Below are 18607 nucleotides of genomic sequence, written 5' to 3'. Positions count from 1 at the left end.
ATCAACAGATGCACAGGTCGTGGATCAGAGGAGACGGGATTGTCAAGTTACATTTGATCACTGTCAGCTATGAAATACACGTACAGAAGTTCCACACATGTTGCCAGACGTGACGCTTCACAATTCAATTTTGCGTGGAAAACCTTGAAATCGTATATACATATCGACAGTAGTGGGTGACCTCGCCTAGGTGGATATTACCGATTCAACTGCCGTTCATTTTCCCGATTTCAGTATGTCGCATGGCTGCGTTGTCAGTCAAGCATTGAGGTAATGAATGGACAATAGTTATCGCGTCATGGAACTGGCTCACGTGAATCACTATCAATTGATAAACGTCAGCAATACAACGTCAACTCTAAGGTACTGATAGACCTCACCCTGACGAACGCTGCCAAGCCGACTTTGGTCAACAGCATTATTCCAGCAGACATTGTGGAGCCACCAGCTATGGTCATCAGATCGTGTCTTAAATGAAGGAATTCTTCTGCTTGCCCAAATCTATATATTTATTTTCCAAAATACAAATACTAATATTACTAGGCGTTTAGGCTAAATAAAAAAGTGAAATGTTTCTCGGGCATCGGCGCGTCACCTCTATTTGTGCGCGTAACAAATTTTTATAGCCATTTAAAAAAAAAAAAGAATTTGCCGCGTCCCGACCATCCATTTGACGGCTATAAGAATGATTGTCTGTAAGAGCAAGTGGGACTAAATCTACAACTCATTAACACGTGCTAAACTCCCAAGCTGTATTTCTGAGCGAAATATAAATGCGTTCCTCTATCATCACTTTTTTCTATCAAAAATTTAAAAACAAAGTCCTATCGCCCTTGTCACTTCTGGAACAAATGTGCCCGAGAAACATTTTATTAACTTAATGCAGCCTTAGGCTTTTGGAAATGCGTTTCCCTCCTGCCCTAGAAACATTTGATTAATTTCATGCAGCCTTAGGCTTTTGGAAATGGGTTTCCCACCTTGTAAAAACCACATTTGCTCTGTATTGCTAGAGCCTTAGGAATGCCAGTAGTCTGTCTCACTCTCCAACTTTTCTGCTCAACCTTGTTTTCATAGCAATAGTCCTAAATGAAGTAAGTCTAAACTCACTGGTTCTAATTCACAGATAAATGAACATATCTTAAAATAATAATAATTAATAATAACAATAAAATAATAATAATAAATAAAATATAATAAACATGAGCCCTGAGACTTTCCTCATTTGCCACATTTTCTAGACTTTGTCTCTTTGAAGACTGCACGGACCCGTTTGTATATCGTCCTTTACGATACACAAATCATTCTGTATGCAAACATACAAATGTCATCTATTAATCTGAGGTTAGTATGTTTTTATTGACACTTTCTAACTCGTTGGTCAGATATTCCAGATTCCTCAACTGCCCCAGTGGGTTACTGGGGCGTGTTACATTGATTGTTGAATGGAGAAATGGCAGCTTTGTTATCGACTCTAACCAAACACATATAATCTCTTGCTTGCGTTTGAGTCGGTGTAAATATTATGTTTGCAGCTAGCTTTGTTTAGTGGCTGACAGTAATTGACGTGAGCATTGTAGTGTTGTGTAGTACTAGTGTGTGTTATGTAAGTGGATAAAGTTTTGTGTACGCTGTTTCTTCTCTGGGATGTCGGTGAAACATATAGCACAGTGAATCGGTGAAATATGGTTGGAGTATGGAATCACGGAGACATCTGACTGGTCTGAACAATTCATACACACGGGTAAGGTTGTGTGTAGGGGCAAGGGTGCGGTCCCATTGTAATTTGAAATTCAGCGTGTGTGGTTTGTGTGCGTGCGCGCATCATAAACGAACGCATTTTGTACATGTTTGGGATCAGAGACCATATGATAGATACGGTGTTTGTTTGCAGAGTATATTTAAGGAAGAAGGGATAATCTGAGGGAGGTTAAAACAAACGTGTGATTAGAATCCTGTCGAATTATGCACATAATTGGGATACATTTGATTTCATGTGACTCGGTTTCCCAAATGTCGCAGATTGAAGCTGTGGTCTCTATTTGTCTCTGTGTCGAAAACGTGTATACAATAGTTGGTCACAAGTGAGTCATCATTAGTGAAACTCCCATAGACTTATATGCTAATTAACTGCAGGAAGAATAACTTTATATTTTATTTTGATGTTTTGCAAACACATTGGGAATCATCTTCAGCCTCGTGTACATTATTGTCTTTCATCTTTCCATTGATTAGTTATCGAGTGTCACCTCAATAAGCATAATAATAAGCACAGTTCAATTTTGAACGATCCCATAGAACAGCCATGTTAAACGTGATTGGTATGTCTAATATATCTCATTAAATAGTTGCAGTTATAATAGTCGTAATAATCATCGGAAAATTGAATGGAAATTATGTGTAAGTACCTGAGATGATTTACCAGCATTTTAATAAGCAATGAAGCAATTTGACCGAAACCAAATTTATGAATATGCAACAGCTAGTTTATTAACATGCTTGTCTATAGGAATTTCACAATGATGACTCACTTAAGACCAAGTACTGTAGATATGATGGTCCTTAGAATGCAACCAGAAACCATTCTACAGTAGTGCTGATTTGGTTTAAATGCTAGAATTGCGTCATGGTCGCACAAACACAATATTCCATCACACAGATCAATGCATAACAAATGCAAAATGTAGTTGTACCCTCCATAGTATGTGTGCAAAGGGGAGAGCACTCTGTCGCACAGGAAGTACGTTGTAGTTAGTTAGTAAACCGGTGTCAACATGAGGAAAGTGACGAATCTTATCTGAAGTGAAACCAGAACACCGTCCTTGATGTAAAATATCGTAAGGTTATTTTGAAACAGTGTAAACCGAAGTACTCACCAAAAGTTTACAGTTTTACGGACATTACGTCAGTATGTTCAAATTGTAACAGGTTGTTATTTATTTACTTACTAGGTAGGAAAATGGAAATTTACAAGCTGTGTAACCTTGTTCCAACCTGTAACGGCGGAACCAGGGCAACAACAAGGCATTTCTATGACATGTATGATACAAACTGCGATACTGTTCACGAGGACTTCACGAAACGTGACAAATAACCAAGTTCTAAGGGAAATTGATCCATTGTTGCGTTTGTTCAATATGTCAGAAACAGTTGGCATACTGTTATGGATTTTTGACAGTACGAACATCTGTTGTTCCACATGATCAGAATTGTGAGATATGTCACTTACTTATTAGACACATTAATCCTAACCAAAAACCATCAACCAAACATTTTATAATCTATGTATGAGGCAACCAGTTATGGGGAATAAACACTGCTGTCCAAAAACCAATGACCAAATGATACATTTACCCTAACAGTAATTAAGCCAGACATAATTATTGCTGGCTTTGGAATACAAGTACACTGGTTGTGAGTGAGTTGAATGTTACACTGCTTTTAGCAGTATTTCAACAGACACCAGGAATGGGCCTAACACATTTGTACCCTTGTGGGGAATCAAACCTGGGCCTTCAGTGTGACAACTGAATGCTTTAACCACTAAGCTACCCTACAGGCTCGACATGTTGTGAACATTGGTCAATGTTCTCTGATGTCTTGAGGCGTTCCTTGTAATATCAACAGCCTCTTGGTCTGGCCCACAACTGATAAAAAAAATATGTAGATGGAAAATGGCTGAATGATGTAATAGACAAACACAGATCTGCTCCATCATTTAGCCCTGTTTGCAATTGTAAAACCTGAGCCTATATTCTTCATGTTCCAGGTGCTGTTATTGCTCAACATGATGTAAATAATTACTGCAGCTGCTGGTAAAGACATTTGTATAATGGTGATTTCTCTCAATTACGAGGAGTATTTCGACTCATTAAAGATGCCAGAAATAACACTGATGAATCTTGTGAGCTGGATTGCTGCCTCAGCCATGATATTTGGAGGGGTTGTGCCATTCATTCCCCAGTATATGGACATACGAAGGACCAAGAATGCTGAGGGATTTTCTCTCTTTGTTTGTTTGACATTACTTGTGGCCAACATTCTGAGGATAATGTTCTGGTAAGACAGCTGGGTTGAATGAACTTTCGATGATGACAGAAATTGTTCTTATCGTGAATGCTTGTTTTGTCTGTGTAACCATAGTTATATGTCAAACTAGAAGAACCAATTGCGTAGCCAGGTTAGAATTGATACAGGATAGAATTGATCTTCAGTAACCCATGCTTGTAGTGACTAACAGGATTTTGTCGTCAAACTCGTTAACTTGGTTGATGCATATCATCATATTCAAAATGTGTAGAACAATGCTCATGCTGTTGATCACTGGATTGTCTGGTCCAGGCTTGATTATTTACAGACTGCTGTCACATGGTCAGCTGAAATATTGCTGACAACAAACTAACCAACCATTTGCTTAATAATAATATGCAATGGAAATGGTTTGTATGAAGTTTATAGTGCGGCTCGTAAACATGTTTGATCTGATATTACTCAGATATCTACGTTTGTATGCATTAACATGTAACTTTGTGCTGAGGGATTTTCTCTCTTTGTTTGTTTGACATTACTTGTGGCCAACATTCTGAGGATAATGTTCTGGTAAGACAGCTGGGTTGAATGAACTTTCGATGATGACAGAAATTGTTCTTATCGTGAATGCTTGTTTTGTCTGTGTAACCATAGTTATATGTCAAACTAGAAGAACCAATTGCGTAGCCAGGTTAGAATTGATACAGGATAGAATTGATCTTCAGTAACCCACGCTTGTAGTGACTAACAGGATTTTGTCGTCAAACTCGTTAACTTGGTTGATGCATATCATCATATTCAAAATGTGTAGAACAATGCTCATGCTGTTGATCACTGGATTGTCTGGTCCAGGCTTGATTATTTACAGACTGCTGTCACATGGTCAGCTGAAATATTGCTGACAACAAACTAACCAACCATTTGCTTAATAATAATATGCAATGGAAATGGTTTGTATGAAGTTTATAGTGCGGCTCGTAAACATGTTTGATCTGATATTACTCAGATATCTACGTTTGTATGCATTAACATGTAACTTTGTTTAACAAAGATCAACACTGCCACATAACTAATCAAATGAAACCAAATCCAGTATAGATTATAGGAGAACTTGTGAACGATTATCAACTATAATAGAAATATACCTTTTTTATTTAATCACCAATTTTAAGGGTTTGCCCCTCGTTTTTTTAATCAGTATTTCCTTTATAACTAATAGTAACACTGTGATGCAGTGAAATGCATGCATGCAAGAAAGACACTGGAATTGTAATTGAACAACAAAGGTATTTTACAATGTGCGTTGTTTTCAGCACCTGTGTGCATGTTTGCTCATGAATATTTGTCAGATTTGATGGTTACTTTACTTCATTCAAGTGTGTTATGCAACAACGTCTGATTAATCGAAAATATGTTTTTTACAATTGATACTAGTAATCATGTTTTGTCCTATCATTCGTTTTTCGGATATCTCTGACCATCGAAACAGCACTATCAAACAGTTTGATTTCTTGTCAGGTTGATAGATGTGTGACTAAAACAAGTGGGGTCTGAATTTGCTTGATACAGTCATCCATTGCTGTAACACTGGTCTTTGCATCTGCAGATCTGAATTTGCTTGATACAGTCATCCATTGCTGTAATACTGGTCTTTGCATCTGCAGATCTGAATTTGCTTGATACAGTCATCCGTTGCTGTAACACTGGTCTTTGCATCTGCAGATGACCTGACATATAAAAAGACACCTGCGTTATGCATATATGGTATAAAGGTCAAGTAATATCATATTTTTCAGACCCGTGAAGGTCCCGGGGTAGAATAGGCCTTCAGCAACCCATGCTTGCCATAAAAAGCGACTATGCTTGTTGTAAGAAGCGACTAACGGGATTGGGTGGTCAGACTCGCTGACTTGGTTGACACATGTCATCGGTTCCCAATTGTGCAGATCGATGCTCATGTTGTTCATCACTCAATTATTTACAGACCGCCGCCATGTAGATGGAATATTGCTGAGTGCGGCGTAAAACTAAACTCACTCACTCACTTATTTTTTCTTGTTCATGGCAATTGGCATAGCTGCTATTTAGTGTACTCAACCACAGCTTTTGTCCTACAGGTTTGGCAAGCATTTTGAGTTGCCGCTGTTGGCCCAGAGTATCATCATGACTTTCACCATGCTCTTGATGGTTCGTCTGTGTGTGAACGTCAAGCACAAGAGTGAGATCATTTCATCCAAACCTAGGTATTTCATGGGTGAGTGACCTTTACATTCAGTTGTGTTGCCTTGGTTTTCTCTTCCACTGTCACGCCCGGGTAAATCATTTACATGGTGTTCTAAATATATGCTACTCAATGTTTCTGTGGGATATTCTATTTCTTACATTACAAAAATTTGCAAAAGGTTGTTTAGTGTGTCTCTTTTATGATAAATTCCCTGAACTTATTTTGCCATCAAAGCTTTATTTCACCTACATATCTGGTTTTATTTCATCATCCCTCTCTCTGACCATTATTCCAGAACAGAACATATTTGTTGTATCATGTTTATGAGGTTAAATTAAACCATATAAAGTGACTCATGTGTACCTGATGATGCTGATTCTTGACGTTCTTTTTAAGTGATAATTAGTAGCAGGAAAACATTATCCAGAGTATAAGACCATTGCGTGAATTCTGGTGCTTGCAGGCTTGCACAGGTGTGAGTTTGGTATTGACCAAATCCCTTGTTTCATTTGGACACAAAGCAACATGGTACTTTGATTAGATGGCTAATTTCAAACCAGATTCAAAACAGACAGCTGCAGAATACCCAGGGTGTTTGTGAAAATTTAATGCAGGGATGATGGTTATAAACTAGACAGTAGAGAGGATGCTATTTTCTTTGCTTGGCCTGAAATCATGTTAACAAGTTCAACCTGATAAATATCACAAGACACAACACCACAAAGGATGAGGTGGTTTGGATGAATAATTTTGTTAGAGTGGAATACCTGTGTGGTATTTTGATGTAACATGGTCAGATTTGTTTATATAACCAGGTTAATTCCTGTTTTAAGTCTTCAGTTACAAGCCCTCATTATCATCATGATCATGGTGTTTTGTCCAAAGTGGATGTCCTATCATTAGGCTGTATCGAATTGTTTAATTCTTGCATATGACGGGGATTTCTATTTTCAACTGATGGAAATGTTTTGTCAATTAGCTGTGTATAACGTTTTTAATAAGAGGGTATCAGTGTGGGATAAATGGCACATTTTTACAGAACTATTTTCCCTCTTACCCCAAATGTCGTAACATTTGTCTTACTGTGTATGGTTTAGGAATGTTAATAGCTTTTTGGAAGGTTACAGCTTACATGCTATTTTTCAGATGTATTTATATTTCTCTGTTGAAGCAGTTGTCTGTTCTGATTGCTGCCGAATGGACAAGCACTTGACGTCTCTGTTTTATTATTCTTATTCCATAATTACATATCATTATGAAATAAAAATACAAATTAGCTAACTGAAAATAGTTTAGGTAATGGAAAAGGTTTTGGTGCTATGACAGTGATCACTTGTTTGTAAATGTAATGGAGATCAGCTCCATGCGTGGTTGTTTCTATCAGCGATGGCAGGAAGTCTGGTATTGGTGATAGTTTGGACAGCTCTGCACATGACTGTTGGTGTTGTTGAGTTGTTGAGCCATGGGCAGTCTAAACCTCTGGCTGTCTGAAATGGGACAGTTTGTGCCAGTCAGTATACCTGAGATCACTGAAATGGTAGCTCTTACCGTGGTACGGTACATATTGCGATAGGAAGCTTTTGGTTCTGTTTGTTTCAGTTTGATGCATGAGATGTGCATACATAATGTGCTGTTATGCAGAAAATTGGCAAAGAAATGTATAGATTATGAGAAACTGATTTGAGTTCTAGACATTGTAGAAAAAGTTTAAGCAGGTTAATAAAGTGATGGTGAAAAAACCGAAAATACCAAATTTTTGGATTGGAACCAAACTGAATTCAAAATACAGCAGTTCTACTAAAAATATCCTCTGTGATTGTATGTTTACAGATAGTGTAAATACCCTCAAAATAAGATAATTAAATATATAAATATTTATGTGTGACAGCTGTTCTTAGCTGACTACATACATCCATTTGCGTATGCCTTTTTAATTATTGATGTGCTATTTTGACTGCAGCTGCATCAGGAATGTGTTTTTTGTTAGTTGTGAGAATCAGATGTGTAGGAAGAACGGTGGTTGTGAGATGTATTTATACAAGAACTTGTGGACATAAATTAAGCTATTTATTTCACTACTCCCGGTCTTTGGTTCATAAAGAAGTGAGATAAGTTGCATTCATCATAAGATTATACATTTGTATTGATTTTCGTTTTCTTTAAAGTGTGTTTACACTATTGGTAAAGCATACGACCAATGCAGAAGTTGCACATGCGCACAGCAAGTCGAAAATTAATGTGATTGTGAAATCAACGAATGAGATAGGCCTGAATTGATGAAATCAAATGCATCTTTCAAGGGTACACCTGTGTTACTGTTGTTCTGATCTGATCTGATCAATTTTTCCTCAGCCTTTGAAGTTCACTAGCATGGGACATGCCATTGTGAAAGGTTAACACTCTCTTGCTAAAAATACAAGTGCAATGTGGAGAGGTCAGCATAATGCATGGCTGGGAGTTCTGATATTTATTTCTTAATGCATAGATTTTGTTTTGAGCATGGAACTCTGGAAATAGCATGTACACACGGTAATTTTTTTAACCTGGGTGTACATAGCAGGTCCTCGATATCACCAGGGCTTATATTTCAATATACCTACACTAACACCTAAATCCATGCTCTTATATCTCATATCTCATATAACTTACCCTGTTATTTATTAATTCCTACGGATAGATCGAATGGCACGGCTTGTTAAAACGAAAGTGGTAAGGGAAAGCTTGAAGACTTTCTTTTATGTATTTGTCAGTTTTCAGTGTTGAATTTCATGCAAAGCCTTGTGGGACTGGTCACCAGACTGTTGATATGACTACCATTACTTTGTAACTGGTTTGACCCGTGAAGGTCCCGGGGTAGAATAGGCCTTCAGCAACCCATGCTTGCCATAAAAGGCGACTCAGCTTGTCGTAAGAGGCGACTAATGGGATCGGGTGGTCAGGCTTGCTGACTTGGTTGACGCATGTCATCGGTTCCCAATTGCGCAGATCGATGCTCATGTTGTTGATCACTGGATTGTCTGGTCCAGACTCGATTATTTACAGACCGCCGCCATATAGCTGGAATATTGCTGAGTGCGGCGTAAAACTAAACTCACTCACTCACTCACTTGTAACTGGTTTGTAACTCGCATTTTGAGTTCTCTGTAACTGCAAGGCTGGTAAGTGTAGAAAGTCACACTGGTTGATGAAAAACAAGGATGGTTAATTTGAATTACCAAGAACCACAGAAAGGTTGAGTTTACTACAGTTAATATTAAATCATGATGTCTTGTGATGTGTTAGCATAAATTATATGTTTTCATTAGAATGGGTATTTTTTTTCTGTGAATGATACTCAAAACATATACTTTCCTAAATTTGTGATTTTAAGAACATGTGAAATCAGTCCAGATTTTAGTGTAGATCTACTGAAATACAAGCTCAGAAGACAGAGGATGGATTCTTGGGCCATTTCTGGAATTGCATCTTAAAATTCACTTTAAATATACCACAATCAATTAGTCTATGTCAGCTTAGGTTCTGGATTATTCATTACACAGTTAAATTGAGTCTAACAAACCCTAGTAGAAGGTCATATCATTTAACGTCTTGAATTGACTATTTAGAACGCAGCCTACCATATCACGAAAGTTGACATTCTCACATATTGTTTGAACTTTTATCTTGGCTTCTGAGTAATGCACACAAGGCAACAACAGTGAGTAAACAGTCATGTTTTTGTCAATATTCAAGGATGTCAGATTGCAAAATATTATTTATGTCATCAAAAACCCTTAAGCAAATATACTGCAGGTCATTTCTCTGTGTTTTATATGGATTGTTATTTGTTGGGAGATCAGTACCCGTGAGTTGTTAAGTCCCACTGAACCATTAACAGTAGCCATTATCTGATTGGGACATCAATTTGGCCATCTTGTATTTGTTTGGACAGTCTTTGGTCGCTCAAAGTTTAACTGACATAACCTTTTACTAGGGCTTGTGAGAATCAGTTTACCAGTGTAGAAAATAATATTAAGCCTCACTTTAATTTGACTGCTTATTCAACATATTTAGCTCCCTAGGAAATTATCTGATTAAAATTGCTTATTGAGATACCCTGGGAAAGAGGGGTGCTAGTTACGAAGAAGTATGAAATCATGCAAAATAGTCTGAATGCTGTGTAATTCTAATGGAATGCTAATGTTAGGGAGAGGGTGCTGAATATTGTCTTACGGTACAGATACAGAAATGACCGATGAGGTCTGTTAACGCAAACGATAAGAGTCCTTATGATAAAGTGATGTTCAAAATTTGGCGGTGTCTGGTTGCAAATACAAGTACCATGAAATATTGAATAATTCTTGGCACCCATTTAATTTAGAACTTTGGATAAGTGCTTATTTTGCAGAATGAGGTTATTATTCTTCGAGAATCCATGTTGTATGCATTGTACATGTCAATCTGTAAACAAAAGTAAACGGGTTTTGTATGATGTGTGGATTTCGCAGCTGTTGGAAAACAATGTGACCTCATTTTGTGTTAATCACTAGCAGCACAGTGAGGTACAAAAACATCACAGGTGATTTAGTGGTGAAAGTGTGGGTAAACTGTAACAATGGTAACTACATCTACTGGTATGGCAACTGTTGTCTGATGAAGGGGACTGTCTGATGCAGTTGTCTGGGATTGTGTGTTTGTGTTTATCCAGATTCTAAACACTGGGAGGGCCAAGGTGGCCCACATCATACATTGCTGGGTAGGACTCTTCTCTTCACCTTCTGCTGACCCACAAACCCATTCACTCCTGCATGTCATCTAATGGCACCTGCATGATGTCATGACACCCGCTTATGTCTCAATAGGGCTGTAATGATGTGCTTGATGTCCAAACTGATGAAAGTCCAGAATGCTTTTCAAAAGCATACTATGAAAGAGAAAGAATGAAGGGACTTTTGGATTTGATGGACCCTTAAATATTTGGGGGTTGGACAAATGGGATGTTTGTTACTGACAGGACACACTGCTCAATTTTTGATAAGGGTATTTCTGTTTTTCCATGATTGAAAACATGATTTTCCTATGAAGAATATATATTGCCATAGAATGACATGATTTAACACTTGGGTAAAATGTGTGAAGCCCATTTCTGTTTCTCCTGCCTAGACATTGCTTGAATATTGCTAAACATGGCTTAAAATTGAACTCACTCACTGTCCTGTCAAAAGTTGAGTTGTGTGATTTTATTCCTCTGATGGGATTAAGACTTCTATAAATTGTTTCAGAGCTATATATTATTTCCATATTTTCTGGTATTAGCTATTTCTCCCAACCCCAACCTATTTTGTCCATAAACATCAATGTTATGACATTGTTATTCAGAGTTCCAGATAAGCTTATAGCCATGTGGGTTCAATACCCTTGCTTTTGAAACTAAGTGGGTAATTTCAGTTTCAAATTGGTATCTATACTTTTTGATACTTGCCATATTTTTTAAATCTGCAAATATGTCAAATGACGCGTTAATCAAATTTAAATTAGTGCAACTTTTTTATCCAGTAAAAGAGATAAGACAAAATCCTTCTGATTAAAGATGAATAGCTAACGATGCCTAATTATAGCTAATAGTTGATACAGCTTTATGCACTTGTGCTGTAAGAAATAGATTGTGCCTTAGTTTACATCCATTTTTGGTGTAAAGAGAGATACCAAGATCACCTTTGGAGTATATTTTCACCCTTTTGAATTGATACAATGCTTAACATGATGATAGTCTTTTGGTTAAATATGCATTGTTATTTTGATATAGCATAATCATAAATATTACTTATTTGTCTTGCATATTTGAACTTTCCAAAAGCGTGTTATATGAAAGTATGCAGCTTATCTGGAGGTCTGGTTTTGAAGATTCTGACCTCTGTGTCAGTACAGCACTACAGAACAGTCCTACTTGTGTTGTGTTGGTTGCTGCCTGCCTCCATTGTTCAGCTTTTTGTGGTCAACTAATTGATGCTCTTTTTATAAGTTATGTTTTTTTACTGACTTCATCTTTGATGGATATGGTAAGATAAGATGGTGTCATTACAAACGCAATGTAAAATTATGATAACTTTTAAATGGTGTATAAATAATTTTTGAAATTATTTTTGTCATAATTCATGTCAAGGGTGTTGGGCCCTGTGTCAAGAAATGCTCTTGTGCTAAGATGATTGTTACTCTCAATCCTTTAGCCGATCTCATTTGTAGCCCGAGGTCCCAACTTGACCTTTAAAATCTGGATCGAAATGCTATGTTCTGTAGATAAGCCGAACCATTCACCTTTGACGAGGCAAATGCACATGGTATTCTTAATCTACATCTAATACAATGCCTAATAAAATAAAATTAGAACAGAAAAGGTAATTAATCTTGACCAGTGACATTTAATTGAAAATCTTCACTGATACAGTCATTTTCTCTTGCTCATTCAAGTGAAATGGTGTGTCATTTTCTTTCCACCTGAAAAAAGTTTGACCAAAATGTAACCTGTAGGCAAGATGGCCCAATTCTAACATACTACTTTTTTTGGTCCTCAAAATTTGGTCATGCACGCTACATTTTTCACCGAGCAAACTTAGCATAAAATGATTGCAAGGTGAGAAGGTCCTTGTGCTGAGATAACTTTGCAGAACCTGACTAGGGCACACTTGCATACTGCAATCTAAATGCTAAGACATTATTAACCATGGTAACGGATGCCTAATTTAATGTCATTTTTCAGACTAATGCCTGCACATACTGAACTGAAACACATTTACTTTCTTCAGTGTTTACCATACACTTGTAGGTAGTTTTGAAGAAATAATGTATTGCTTCTCCTGATCAACTCTCATGGTTTGCCTGTTTATCAATGTCTGCTTGGACAAATTCAGGCCACCATGTGTTTTATGTATTTCACCATAAACATCTTGTATTGTGACGCAAACATCTTCAATCTTGACAGAACATCTTACATTGTAACACCTGCCTGCCTAGTTCATGTTGCTCTGTCATACTTTCTGTTGCACCACCAGGGGGCCTGTCATTGATTGCTCTGTCAAATCTCTAAATGTCAGCAGTCTTGACCGGATGTCAGGAGATGTGTATAAGAAATTTGGGAATGTCAGGTTAAAAAATGGATCATTGTAATTTTGTCACCGTACCAGGTACCAGTGAAGGTCCAGGGTAGAATTGATCTTCAGCTACCCATGCTTGTTGTGTGAGATGACTAACAGGATTGGGTGGTTAGACTCACTGACTTGGTTGACACTGTATCATGTCATTGTATCCTAATTGTGTAGATCAATGCCCATGCTGACAGACCTCAGCCGCATAGCTGGAATATTGCTGAGTGAGGCCTTAAAATACAACCAACCAACAAAGCGATCAGTTACTATGAAATGTGAAGCTCTGTATAGCAACACACTGATAGGCAGCAGCACAGAATCTGATCAGTTACTATGAAATGTGAAGCTCTGTATAGCAACACACTGATAGGCAGCAGCACAGAATCTGATCAGTTACTATGAAATGTGAAGCTCTGTATAGCAACACACTGATAGGCAGCAGCACAGAATCTGATCAGTTACTATGAAATGTGAAGCTCTGTATAGCAACACACTGATAGGCAGCAACACAGAATCTGATCAGTTACTATGAAATGTGAAGCTCAGTATAGCAACACACTGATAGGCAGCAGCACAGAATCTGATCAGTTACTATGAAATGTGAAGCTCTGTATAGCAAAACATTGATAGGCAACAGCACAGAATCTGATCAGTGCAGCTACTCTAGGATCATGAAAACTGTTTTACTTGGAATGGTTGCAGAAAATGCCATTTTTGATGTGTCAACTTTTTTTTAAAATTGGGGTTCAGAGCATGAAAATGACAGGCCTCCAGATGACTCTCTTCTTTCCTTCCTGTTATGTCCTAGGGGAATGTGTGAGTCTGATGTGGCCGCAAGGACCTATGTTTGTCAGACAAAAGCTGATTACAGTCAGGTAGTGACATTGTCATCAATCCCATGTTTTGTTTGATTGTTGTTGAAATCCACACTCAGCATTATCCTGACTATGTGACAACTGTATGTAAACAAATTTAGTCTGGGTTAAACATTTTAGGGCTTTACATCATGAGCATGACAAGTTACATCTTACAGTGAGACTTTGCTGAATACCAGTTGGTAGATGTTGACCTTTTTCTATACCCACGAGCATGTGTATGGTGAATGAGGTTTTAATTCTGCACCACTTTTAGTAATATTCTAGGAATATTGTGGTGGGGGACACCAGAAATGGGCTTCACACATTCTACCCATGTGGGGAATCGAACCCAGACCTTCAATCAGATGTTTTAACCATGTGTATGGTTCTGACGCACCTAGAAACTCAGAGTAAACTAAAACCCCTAATCACAGCATTGTTATCTGTCGAAGGGACACAACTCTTGCTAGTGAATTACAATACTCGCCAGTTATGCTCACATATGAACATTTACAACATGTAGATATTAAATATAATTAAAAATATCTTCAGAATACAAATCTAAAAAGCCACAGACCTTATCAAGATTGACAAATACCAATCTTTCGCTCCTCTCTCCCTGAACTACAGGAGTTAGAGGCAGACATGATGTTGTGCTGAAATGCCTCTGTCATGTCAGTAACCTTTGATCCAGCATTTTTAGAATAATGTGAAAATAATCTTGGAAAGGTTGTTCTGTTAAATATTAAACATCTTTAATAATATTCATAAATAACTGTCATCTTAGACACAAATTCTAATGTTCAGACAGTTTTGTATTATATTTTATTATCTTACTTAGGTTCTGTTTTGCTCTAGGATTAAATGTTAGGAAAACAGTTTCCTGATTAATGGTATATCTTGTGGGCTTACAAATATGCAGCTGAGAAAAAAGACCCTTTAAATAAAGAATTATTCATACTGTGAAAAGTCGAGTCTTTTTTACCAAAACTTTCAACCAGTCAGATTGCAGCATACAATTCACCTCATTTCACAGTGTTGCTATGTGCATGTGTTGTGTGTGTTGACACAGCGCTGCTTATGTGTCGAAACTTGTCTGCATTGTGTTCAGTATCACCTGCATTGTTCCTGCATGCAACTTTGTGAATGCTGTATTTCAGATGAAATGTTTTATACTATCATCATTTTTCAGATTTGTAAAATCCATGTTTAAAGTCAGATCAAATGGTCTGTTTGTTGAACAAAATATTAGATATGGTGCAATATGTTTATCTATTGGTATAATATGATATTGGTATCCAGAAAGTGTATGATCACAATGAATCTTTGCTTGTTCCTATTTTCACTAATATTGACTCTGACCCCAACACATTTGGCCTAACGGGCTTGTTTTTGTTTTACAGATTGCCCTTTTATTAGTAAATAATAATAGCATAATAATAGTAAATAATTCAGGACTTTTTTTGTGTAATAGTGCCTTTACCTTTGTAAAAACATTTGAAATAAAAGTTTTACCAAAAGTATTCTCAACATATGTTTTTCAAAATGTCAAGCACTCCTGTTTGCTTTGTAAGTTGTTATCCCTATGGTATCTAGTCTATAAGTTATATTTGAATTGAATATTTATCGTATAAAATTATTGTGAAGAGCTCACTGCATTTTATTACTAGAGGTATACTTCCATTATTAATTGCAATAGAGGTTCCTTTGGAAAGTTTCAGTCAAACCATCTTGTTTCAGTCAGAGTGTTGTTAGTGTTTCCTCCAGAGCATTTTAAAAGGGCGCTGTGCCCTGCCCTATTCTTCTGGTGCCCTGCCCTTTTCTTCTGGCTCCCTGCCCCTTTTTACTGCGATCTGCCCAGTATTTGCTTGTTGTGACAGAGCACAGGATCAGACGGAAAGTCAGCAACTGTAACAAGCATCTTGTGATCAGCTTAAACACTGACAGCCACAATGACACCGACTTGGAAGCTATTGTGAAAAGCTTCCTGAGAAAAATGCAAAGGAGACTGTAGGTTAACAATACATGAGGCTGAATCTGATCATTTTGTTTTGGTTTTTATTGTGGTTTGTGCCCTTTTCAAACTAAGGTGCCCTTTTCTGTAGAAACTTCACCCTTTTTGTGGTCTGGAGGAAACACTAGTTGTATTGGTATGCAAAACTGTAAATGTTCTTGGAAAATGCACAAATTGTAAGAAATACCCAAAGATTGAATTTATAATATGTTTGTGTTTGAATTCTTAAGTTTCATTTAACTTGTCTTGCATTGTTTTTTCAACAGATTTTGATCTTGACTACTTCTGGAAGTGGACAGACTTCCTGAGCTATGTTGAGTTCATGGCTACATTCACAGTGGCAGTAGGGATACTTACGTACGTCTTGCTGGATTTTACTATCTACATTGAAACCATTGGGTTTCTGGCTGTGTTTGCCGAGGCCATGCTGGGGGCTCCACAGTTTTACCGCAACTACCAGAATAAATCTACAGTAGGCATGAGGTGAGTTTGAGTTATAGTAGCTATACCTAGTCAAGGACACTGTGAAGGTGATTCAGTTTTCATATGTTTATCACATGTTCCTAGATGATGTAAGATCAGCCAATCCACACTTGTATTCTGCATAACAGGTCACGGACAATGTCAAGGTCATTTATGGAGTATCAGTTAAAGTAATGTAAAGGTAACTAGTTTTCAGGGCATTATCATTTGCATAAAAGGAGGTCTTTTGTTAACTGCCTGTTGAAGCATTTGGGGGATTATCAAGTTATACTGTCCCGCTCTTTGCTGATAACATACAGCTGTTTTAATGATAATTCTACATAGATTTAACATACACATTAAGAAGTCTCTTCAGCACTGTATGTTTCTTTCAGTAAGAAGATGGTGGGTTTCTGGACAATGGGAGACATCTTTAAAACAGTCTATTTCATCTTGAGGTCATCCCCAGCACAATTTTGGATCTGTGGGATGCTCCAGGTGTCAATTGATATCTCCATCTTCGTCCAAGTGTATATGTATCGCCATCATCCGCCGGGCAAAGTAATCAAGGCTGCCAGAAGCTGACCTTGACCCTGAGGTCACATGATTTCATTTGAACTGTTCAAGGATCACCTCTCAAGCAGGCAGAAAGAAATGATAATGAAGAAATTTGATCAATCTTGTCCACTGCAGTCCTTTGGCTCTATTATAATACCTTACTGCATGAGGATCTACGAACACCTGCATCAGACGTTTCTTCAGGTAATCAACATCTAAGCCAGTCAGCTAGTTCGGGGCACAAGTGAGCTAAGTATTCAGATTAATACGTCCAATTTCTGATCTCAAAAAATGAACATAATCCGACAGTTCAAAGTGTAAAAAATAAAACCATCATTTTATTGTGTAGATTTGCTGCAATTCATTGTTTCCGAGCACTGTAGCGTTTTAAAACAAAAGGGTACAATGTCATGGTTATGCGGTTATGCCTGTGTTTCTGTAGTATTCTTCTTTTGCCAAGACTGAAAATCCTCTATTGATGTTGTAAGTTAATGATGCCAAATCAGTTTTAGAAAGCTGCCAACTGATTGGCTGAAAAGCCCATGCATCATTCATCTGGTTTGGCAGGTGGAGTTGCCCTGAGATCTTGATGCAGTCAGTGTATAAGAGTAAGCACCTGATATCAATGACATCGGAATATGATGCACTGTCTGAGATCTTGATGCAGGCAGTGTATAAGAGTAAAGGTCTCATATCAATGACATCGGAATATGATGCACTGTCTGAGATCTTGATGCTGACAGTATGACAGTAAACGTCTGATGTGAATAATGTTGGGTTATGGTGCTCTGTCTGAGATCTTGATGCAGGCAGTGTATAAGATTATATGTTTGAGATCTTGATGCAGTCAGTGTATAAGATTACATGTCTGAGATCTTGATGCAGTCAGTGTGTAAGAGTAAATGTCTGATATCAAAGATATCGGGTTATGGTGTTCTGATATCTTGATGCAGTCTGTGTAAGAGTAAGCATCTGATGTCAGTGATATCAGGAAGTGGTGTGCTGTCTGAGATGGTGTGTACCTCATTGTGTGATATCATTCATATCTATGTGTCCATGTGAATGTCATGTACAGAAGCATATTTGAGGGTACATGAGGGTTAGCACTGTAGATGTAGATGATCCTGGAAAGATTAATGAACATGTATGTCATGTATCTGTCTGTGTCGTGGTGTTTTGTGTAGTCATGGGAATTGACTATGGGTTCAAATAGTCAGCAAATTTTAGAATTTTAGAATTTCATAGCCTGTGTACTTCAAACCATCCATTAGTTGTCATATTTGTCCATGAGTTTATTGTCCATGAGCCCATAATTGTCCGTGAAAATTCATATTTGGCTCATTAG

General features: G+C 37.5%; 1 protein-coding gene across 1 annotated transcript; it reads left to right on the top strand.

Moving 5' to 3' along the window:
• The first annotated feature begins 2747 nt into the window (after positions 1-2747).
• On the top strand, positions 2748-18011 carry LOC137258299 (solute carrier family 66 member 2-like). The gene is made up of 6 exons (XM_067795935.1): positions 2748-2834; positions 3767-4056; positions 6144-6280; positions 10938-10985; positions 16509-16725; positions 17100-18011. The coding sequence occupies exons 2-6, from the start codon at positions 3830-3832 to the stop codon at positions 17287-17289; spliced, it is 819 nt and encodes a 272-aa protein (XP_067652036.1). The 5' UTR covers positions 2748-2834; positions 3767-3829; the 3' UTR covers positions 17290-18011.
• The last annotated feature ends 596 nt before the right edge of the window (positions 18012-18607 follow it).

Source organism: Haliotis asinina, chromosome 12 (assembly GCF_037392515.1).
Source record: "Haliotis asinina isolate JCU_RB_2024 chromosome 12, JCU_Hal_asi_v2, whole genome shotgun sequence".
Lineage (NCBI taxonomy): Eukaryota > Metazoa > Mollusca > Gastropoda > Lepetellida > Haliotidae > Haliotis > Haliotis asinina.
Note: the sequence above shows the minus strand (reverse complement) of the source record. Positions and strands in the feature narration are given on the sequence as shown.

Excerpts from the sequence above, each read along its gene's own strand:
- LOC137258299 (XM_067795935.1), top strand. The coding sequence starts at position 3,830 with ATGGTGATTTCTCTCAATTACGAGGAGTATTTCGACTCATTAAAGATG. Across the intron at positions 6,281-10,937 it reads CAAACCTAGGTATTTCATGG|ATTCTAAACACTGGGAGGGC; the intron begins GTGAGTGACCTT and ends GTGTTTATCCAG. Across the intron at positions 16,726-17,099 it reads AAATCTACAGTAGGCATGAG|TAAGAAGATGGTGGGTTTCT; the intron begins GTGAGTTTGAGT and ends TGTTTCTTTCAG.